This window comes from Lactuca sativa, chromosome 2 (genome assembly GCF_002870075.4).
Source record: "Lactuca sativa cultivar Salinas chromosome 2, Lsat_Salinas_v11, whole genome shotgun sequence".
NCBI lineage: Eukaryota > Viridiplantae > Streptophyta > Magnoliopsida > Asterales > Asteraceae > Lactuca > Lactuca sativa.
Window position 1 is genome coordinate 157,498,414 of NC_056624.2, and position 8,852 is coordinate 157,507,265.

Consider the following 8,852-nt stretch of genomic DNA (forward strand, 5'->3'; position numbering starts at 1 on the left):
GAACGTTTCTGCCGTTCTCGGTTTTGGGGTGTGACAATATACTCAAGTTAGGACATAAAGAATTATACACAGTACTATATATTCTAGTCCTAAGGCCTCACCTATCATGGGTCCCACCCCTACTCTATTAATGTTGAGATATGGAACCCCGTCCACACTCAGCTAGTGATGAGATACGGGACCCCGCCCACACTCAACTCCATACCAGGCACATACAAGTGTCACGAAGAAAACTAATATATTTAAACATGCATACATTCATCAGGTACCACCGACATCAAACCGTAGTCCGGAAACATACATATAAACATTCCTCGGGCCCCGCTCGGCATCAGACTATAATCCGTAAGCATACAATATAGACATATGCAAGAATCACAAAGACATCAAGCGTACCAACATTCCTCGGGCACCGCCCGACATCAGATCATAATCTGGAAACACATAACATAAATATGCGCCGACATTGGTGCCTTCGACCCGTTCAAACAGGAGGAAACTCACCACGCAAAGCTGAATCTCACGGATAATCCTCTGGCTGCTAATTGGCTGATCCCCGAACTGCTGATCTCTCGACTCCCCGAGCTACTGATCATCATACAAATTAGATAAGTGTGGGATTCTCATAACTTAACCATAAGTCCTCATTGGGGTAAAAGACCATTCTACCCCTCACATACTCTTGTCCCAAAGTGAACTCTACCCAAACCTTGGCCCAAAAAGATAAACACCTCCACAAGGCCCAATATATGGCCTAATTTCCAATTGGGTCCAATCCCTTTACATGGCCCCCAACCTAAGGCCTAATAATGCTTCTCTAGTCTAAAAGTCCAATTTAGATGGCCCACTAAAGCCCAAGATACCAGCCATGGAAAATGGCCCAAACAACGCCAAGCCCAAATCTGATGAGTACGTGGGGCGTACTCCTCTGTACGCTAAGCGTACAGGCTATATGGCTTGTACGCCCAGCGTACTGCTCCGTTAATCCACTTCTACCACTAAGCACTTAGTACTTCGTTCCAAAGGCTAAAACCGTAGATCCAAGTCCTCTTCAACGTCTTAATCCATAAAGTCACTGTCTTGGTGACTTTATATGACCCACATGAACCTAAACTCTTAGTATAACAATCTACTTCCATGAAAATGGCCATAAACCTTACATGAACCCATTAAGACCTTCAAGATGGTAAATTTCTGATTCTAGAACTCAAATAACATTGAGAGTGGTAACTCTAGGTCCCAAAAACGACATGGACACAAGGGACTTCATCCATGGGACCAAAAGGAGTCCACTAATTCATCCTAAAAGAGATCTAAGAGAATAACCATCAAGTTCAAAGCTTTATACCTCAAATGAGAGCCAAAAGTTGGTGTAGTTATGGATCTAAAAGCTCTATCTTCTCCAATTAGTCTTCAAGAATGAACACCTTCTTCAAAAGCTCAAAAATACTCTTCTAATGGCCTTCCAAGCTCCAAGATCACTCAAGTATGGATTAGGTTTTCGTAATAGCTTCTTTAGATTGAGATGGAGGCTGGTGTTGAGGCATAATGTTCCTTATATAGTGTCATTCCCTAAAATCTAGGGTTTTAGTCTGAAAGGAGTACCCTGCGTACCTCTTAGTACGCCCGGTGTACTCACAAACCACCAGCGACCATTTTACTTTATACGTTGGGCGTAACCCAGCTTACGCTGGGCGTTTCCAGCTGGACACGTGCATGCATCCCTTGCATGCATCCCTTGCATGCATGGGACTTATTTGCCAAACATTTCCATTAGGGGCTAAATCTGCTATAACCTTCAAAGTGCTACAACTTCTTCGTTCTAAGTCCATTTCCAACGAACTTTATATCCACGAAAAGGTTACGAGAAGCCCTATGCTTCTAACAACTCCTCATTACTTAAAAACTTCCCGAACAAGAGCCCAAAATCCCTAGAAGACCGAGATGTCAAATTACGAGTATGCCCTTGGCCTCCGAAGACACCATCAAACACTTAGATCACATATACCCTAATACCCACATCCTAAATGGGCCAAATCCTTCCTTTCCCAAGGCCCTAACCCTATGAAAACTGATGATTGGGTCGCAACCCTAGCAACGAAGCAGTTTCGGAACCAGGTGTTACAATGGCGCCCACACCTGATCAACCAAAAAGAGGAGATAACAAGCGAAAGTTTTGGAACAAAAAGAAGGGCCAAACCGCTCAAGAGCCTATCAAAAGACAACAAACTATGGTAGTCCATGTTGTCATTGTCCCTGTTGCCCCAGCACCGGCTAAACAATATGTTGGGAATCTACCTAAATGCAACAAGTGCAACTTCCATCACAATGGAGCTTGCCGGGAGATGCACTGAAACAACTGCAACAGGAAGGGGTATATCGCTTGTTTTTGTAAGGCGTCGGCTCAAAAGACCACCGAAGCCACTAATGTTGGGGTGAGTCGGGAGTGTTACGGAAGTGGTGAGACAGAGCATTTCAAGAGGGAGTGACCAAAGGAAAAGAACAAGAATGTCGGAGGCGTGGGAAGGGTCTTGACAATGGAGCATGAGGAAGCGATAAAGGACCCCGTTGTGGTTACCGGCACGTTTCTCCTCAATAACTCATATGCATGCATACTTTTCGATAGCGGTGCAGAGAGGTGTTTCGTGAGCCATAAGTTTAAACACATACTCAAACAAAAACCTCAATCACTTAATGAAATACTGGTGTGGCTTGGTGACTCAAAAACTTCAATTCTATGAAGGAGGTCGTGGCATTTGCGTGTAAACAGGGACAAAATTGTAAGAAGCAAAAGGTGTTATGTAGTATTATTTTTGGTGCTTTATGGTGCATTTGGAGAGCCCGTAACGAATTGGTATCCAAAGGAGTCAAGACCTCGCCGACGGCTATTGTTGAGATAGCAAAATTTGTGGTCTTAGTATGGTTGAAACATAGACCATCAAAGGGGAGTTTAGATCTAATGTCTTGGATTTCTTCTCCTCTTAATTGCTTGTAAACATTTTTTATTTTTTGTTCTTGTACTCCTTATTACCACTAGTTACTTGCTAATGGTAACTTTCTAATATATTTGTTGGTTCAAAAAAAACTTGTAATTATATATTTTATGCTTTTAAGTTTCTAAGGTTACTGAGAATGGTCACCTCCAAAAGTGGAGTAATATCATCGTCACATCACTACTACTTCTCGTTACAACCATAAGGAAATGGTTACAAATTACGTCATTAATATCAATTTAATTTCTTATTTATTTTAATACAACATTCAATAAAACAATATTTACTTTCACAACATAAAATTAATTAAAATTAAAAATTTCATAATTAAAAATAAAAATTACATAATAAAAAAAATAAAAACTACATAATTTCGAAATACAAAATACATAATTAAAAATACAATATACTATTATTGTCTTTTGTATATATGTTTTGAAAATCATGACGAATTTTGTGGTGCGTTTCTGCATCTTCTAACTCTAAAAGTCTATCGAAGTATGCCGCAGGTATCGAGTACTATCTATGGAAACAAATTAAGTTCGCGTTCTTGGTAAGCATGCCAAAACCATAGATTTTGTGACACATAGGATATCCATGATCACTATATATGTATTCGCATCGTCATGTAGTCGAATAATTTCCTCATGCCTAATACGTACAATCAATGCTTCTAATTAAACTTGGAAAATCATGTTTATAGTTGTCACAAATATAGTTGACTATAACCCTCTATCACGTACCCACAAAATAAATATGTATATTTGCTTGCTAATCTCTCATACATCTTCACATATTCATCCACTGTGTCCGACGTCATGTCGTATCTCAAATGTCGAAGTATCGTCGTACACTTTCGTGTCATAGTAAATATCGTCTACATCTAGCATCTCATCTCAATTGAAAGCTCTTGTAATGATCTTTCATATGATTAGCTATATGTATAAATAAATTTCTACTCAAACGAAAATAATGTTTGAATGCATCGTCATCGTATAAACAATCGTCGACAAAGTCGTGATGTAAAAGACGTTTGTTTGCAACTTTTCGGTCCCTATTTAGATATCTTCCACTTCTGTAGGGAGCATTCAGACTTTCACTTAGTACATCAAACATTGTGCTAGTTGCTTGAAGGAAAACGTTGAAAAAATCATCGTCCTCATATGAAGATGATGATAAATAATTTTCCATAAGTTATATTGTGACTTAAAAGAGCATGGATTTTATGAAAATGGTATATGATTTATATAGGATGTGTAAGATTTTTATTTAATAAAATTTACATTAAACGATCAATTGCCATTTTCCCTTTGAATCTCGTTCGTCAAGCAGCATAGGTGGAACCACAAGGTTTCACATCGACGCACATGACACCATACTCCGATAAACCTAACATATGTATATGCAATGTGTTAATATTGAAAGCTAAATAAATAATATAATGGAATCTTGGTTTTCCATTTGGTTGTAATCCGGTAATATACACACCAAAAGAATCCTAAAAAATACTTTCTCCTCTCAAAATTATAGTTCATCTTTCTTTTTTGGTTTGTCTTAAATAATAGTCTACTTCTAAAAATAAATAACATTTTTACCAAAATACCTTATTATTATTACTTAACCAACAAAACATTTATATGCAAAGGAAAGACAAAACTGTCAGTTTATTGAATAAAGTTAATGGTAATTAATGCTTCCTTAATCTGTATGTTTTTTGTCTGTCGACAATAATTTTAGGACGGAAGGAATATTTATTTTTGAGCCGAACTAATTAAAAAAGGTGTTGGAATTACATTGTTTTCTAATATATATATATATATATATATATATATATATATATATATATATATATATATATATATATATATATATATATATATATATATATATATATATATAGGAGTAGGATCAAATGAGAACGCCTAAAAGGTTGAGAACGCGAGAACACTTATCAGCCAATCATTTTATTATGGTATTTAAGTAAATTTGTATTTAATCTAATTTTTAATTAATATAATACAATTAATAATCAATATATTATCCATTAATATTTACCTATAATTAAGGGATATTCCATAGTTATCGTTCAAGGAGATATTGAATTGAAGATACGATTTCCAGGGATGATTTCCAGTATAGCAATCGGGATTTCAATCAATCGACTTTTGTATATTGTTCATCATTTACGGTTGAAGATAACAACGCAGTATACCATTCGTGATTCAAATCAATATCGATGCCGGACTATTTTGATTACAGTAGCGATGATACAGAAGATGATGATCAATATGGCGAAGAAGCAATCAACTGTAATGAATATGATGACGATGATTTCTATAATTCGGATGATCAATACAGCGGAAGAAATCAATTATCTGATTATACGAGTGAAGGTAAAAAATGAAAACAATATCAACATCTTGTAAATACAGATCGTGTTTTACAATAATTATTGAATTTTTGTATATGATGAATAAGACCGGAGTACATATTTGTATACGGTTAGTCATATACGTTGCATGTATTAATTACGTAATGCTGGTGTATATCACAGATCGTTGTACAGGAGTCCCTCGTTGTACATTTTTTCTTAAGTTTAATACAATGTTGATTAAGTTTGATAATCATTGGTGATTATGCGTTACTACGATTAAAATGAGTAAAAACTTCAACTTTGATTACTGTTTTACAGACGTTGTACAGGAGTCCCTCGTTGGTGATTTTTTCTTAAGTTTAATACAATGTTGATTAAGTTTGATAATCATTGGTGATTATACGTTAATACGATTAAAATGAGTAAACACTTCAACTTTGGTTACTGTTTCACAGACGTTGATTATGATTATAAAATTCTGTAGTTTATGTATACATAATTGATAGAAATTTATATCATGTCTTGCATGTCGCATTATTGTTTTTTGTTGTCTTAAAAAACAGGTACAAATCGAACTGATTCTGAAGAAGAATCATTCAATAGTATTGTTGTTGACTCGCCTGGTGGGAAAACCAAGTTGTGGAAACCTATTGTTCCTAAAGATTTTATGCCAGATGTAGATGCTATATATCAATCATTAGAGGAGGCGGTTGAAATGTATAAATTATATGCAGATAAAGCAGGTTTTGGTGTCAGGTTAAATACAGTAACGAGGTTTGGTGACAAAACCATTAAAAAAAGGTATGTAGTGTGCAACAAAATGGGTAAAATACCTAACAGATCAACTGACACTTTGGATCCTGAGGGAAGTGGAAGGAATAAACGAAACTCAAACTTCAAAATCACGGACTGCAAGGCATTGATAAAGTTTGAAAGGTTACATATGCAAACTAATGCTTGTAAAATATATGAGTTTGAAGAGAATCACAACCACCCCCTAGAGACTAAAGAAGAAAGACGGTATTCCAAACGTGCACGACGACTTAGTTATAAAGATAAGGAGTTTATAGCGCGTTCTTCAACATCTAACATTGGTGCAACAAAGGCACATAAGTTACAAGCTAGTTTGCAAGGAGGTTATGAAAACATTGGCCCTGAAGCAATTGATTATAAAAATTTCAGAAGGAAGATTGGAAACATTATAGGTGACAAGGATGCACAGCTGGTTCTTGACAAAATGAACATGAGGAAAGATGAGTTACATAACTACACATTTGAGTATAAATGTGTTGATAGTGTGTTAAACGCAATGTTTTGGGCGGATGAAACCGATAAGTTATATTACAAGGAGTTTGGAGATGTGATATCATTTGATGCTACATTCCGAACAAATAAGTATGCTCTTATACTTATTATACATTTTTTTTATTTAAATATGAATATTGATGTTTTTTTGAGTTTATAATCAATGTTGAATTTGTTTTTAATTACCTTTTTGATACAGGTATGTAATGATTTTTGTGCCATTTACAGCCATTGATAACCACAAATGTTCAATAAACATTGGAGCAGGTTTGTTAAGCAACGAGTCAATAGAATCTTATCGTTGGTTGCTCGAAGCTTTTTTGAAAGCACATGTAAAACACTCTCAATTAGTGTTAACAGACCAAGATCCAGCAATTCTACAGGCCGTTGAAGCAATATTTCCTACTTCTAATCATCGTTTATGTATGTGGCACATTATGAAAAAACTACAAGCCAAGGTGTGTATATTTTGGTTTAAGTTAACACGCAACATGTTTTATTCAGCAATGATTTACACAGTTTACATATTTTTAATAACGATTAGCATACATATTGTTTATTCATAGTTAATCTTATAAATTTCTATTTTTTTTAGGTTTCAGCCGATTTTTTGAAAAACATTGATTTTCGAAAGCGTTTTACGAAGCTTGTTTGGAATGTCTACATCGAGCCTGAAGTGTTTGAATCAAGGTGGAAACTACTTATGAAAAAATTCAAACTACAGGACAAAAGATGGTTCAAAGACATGTACAGGGATCGAAAACTTTGGATTCCAGCCTATTTTAAAGACATGCCACTACACGGTGTGATGAAAACTACTTCAAGGTCTGAAAGCGTGAACTCATTTTTTAATAAATACTCTAACTCTGGTAATTTGCTTATCTATTTCATGATGAACTACGACACCGCAATTGGAAAGCAACAAAATGCTCAACAGAAACTAGAACATGATACAAAAAATGCAAAGCATGAAATGACGCTTCCAAGTGGCTTACTAGAACATGCAGCTGCGGTTTACACTAAAAAAAATTTCTATGAGGTCAAAAAGGAAATATTTAAAGCAGCCTGGTACTGTTCTATCGACATTGTTGAAAAGATTGATGGGTGGCAAGTTGTTATGATTACACAAACAGATAAGAGCAAACAGTTGAAGATAAAATGCAAGGTTATATTCATCGTTTAAACGCTTTTCATTAGTCATCATACAAGTATATTATATCATTATTTTTAAATTACATATATTTTTTTCAATATTATGCAATAACCACTGACTAATATGTTAATTCAATCAGTTACTAACATATATTATTTTTATTATACAATGTAGGTTGAACTAAAGTTGCCTGAAAAAGAAGTTAAATGTTCATGTAATCACTTCATACGTACTGGCATTTTGTTTCGTCATATTTTTGTTGTATTGAAAAACAACCATGTTGAAGAGATTCCAGAGCAGTATATTCTAAGAAGATGGAGAAGGGATGCAATTTCCAGCCATTTGCTTGCCATGAAACATGTTGCCATGGAAACAGAAGATGACACCTTTAAACTTCTAACAGAGGCATACAGCAATATTGAATACTGCTTGGATCATTTCAAAAGAAGCAATGAGAAATTGTTGGAATTTGTTGAAAAAACACGTACATTGAAGCAGGCAGCAATGGAGTTTGGCAGTTCAAACCAAACATCACCTGATAACGATGAAGAAGAAATTTTTCGGATGCTTGGAATACGCAGCATTCCTAATGAAATAAATATCCATCCACCTGCATCTATACGTACCAAAGGTAGTGAAACTAAGAAAAGAATGGTTAGTGTAATTGAGAAAGTCGTTGCAGCTGCAAAGAAAAAAAACAGAATGTGCACAGGTTGCAATCAATATGTTAACCATAATTAGAGGACTTGCAAAGTAAGACTTACACGAGAGTCAAAAGCAGCTTAAAATTGCCCATTCGTTTTCCCAATAGATTTTACTTTTCTATTAGATTTATGAATAAGAATATGTTTCTATGATTTAGTATGTTATGTTATCTTAAAACACTTTCATTATTTTTAATGTTTTGTTTTATTCAACGATGAATAATAGCAGTGCCAAATTTGGTAATCCTAACAGATTAATGATATTATCTGGCATTTAAACCTTTTTTATTTGATTAAAACAGTTCGCACTTAGAATAGATATA

At 35.1% G+C, this 8,852-nt stretch overlaps 1 protein-coding gene across 1 annotated transcript; it reads left to right on the forward strand.

Moving 5' to 3' along the window:
* Window positions 1-5,229: 5,229 nt before the first annotated feature.
* On the forward strand, window positions 5,230-8,566 carry LOC111883368 (protein FAR1-RELATED SEQUENCE 5-like). The gene is made up of 5 exons (XM_023879692.2): window positions 5,230-5,386; window positions 5,931-6,762; window positions 6,872-7,130; window positions 7,268-7,837; window positions 8,000-8,566. Exons 1-5 carry the CDS (start codon window positions 5,230-5,232, stop codon window positions 8,564-8,566), a joined length of 2,385 nt encoding a protein of 794 aa, XP_023735460.2.
* Window positions 8,567-8,852: the final 286 nt, after the last annotated feature.

Coding starts and splice junctions, on each gene's coding strand:
- LOC111883368 (XM_023879692.2), top strand. CDS start 5,230: ATGCCGGACTATTTTGATTACAGTAGCGATGATACAGAAGATGATGAT. Junction 7,131..7,267: donor TGAAAAAACTACAAGCCAAG/GTGTGTATATTT, acceptor TATTTTTTTTAG/GTTTCAGCCGATTTTTTGAA. Junction 7,838..7,999: donor AGTTGAAGATAAAATGCAAG/GTTATATTCATC, acceptor TATACAATGTAG/GTTGAACTAAAGTTGCCTGA.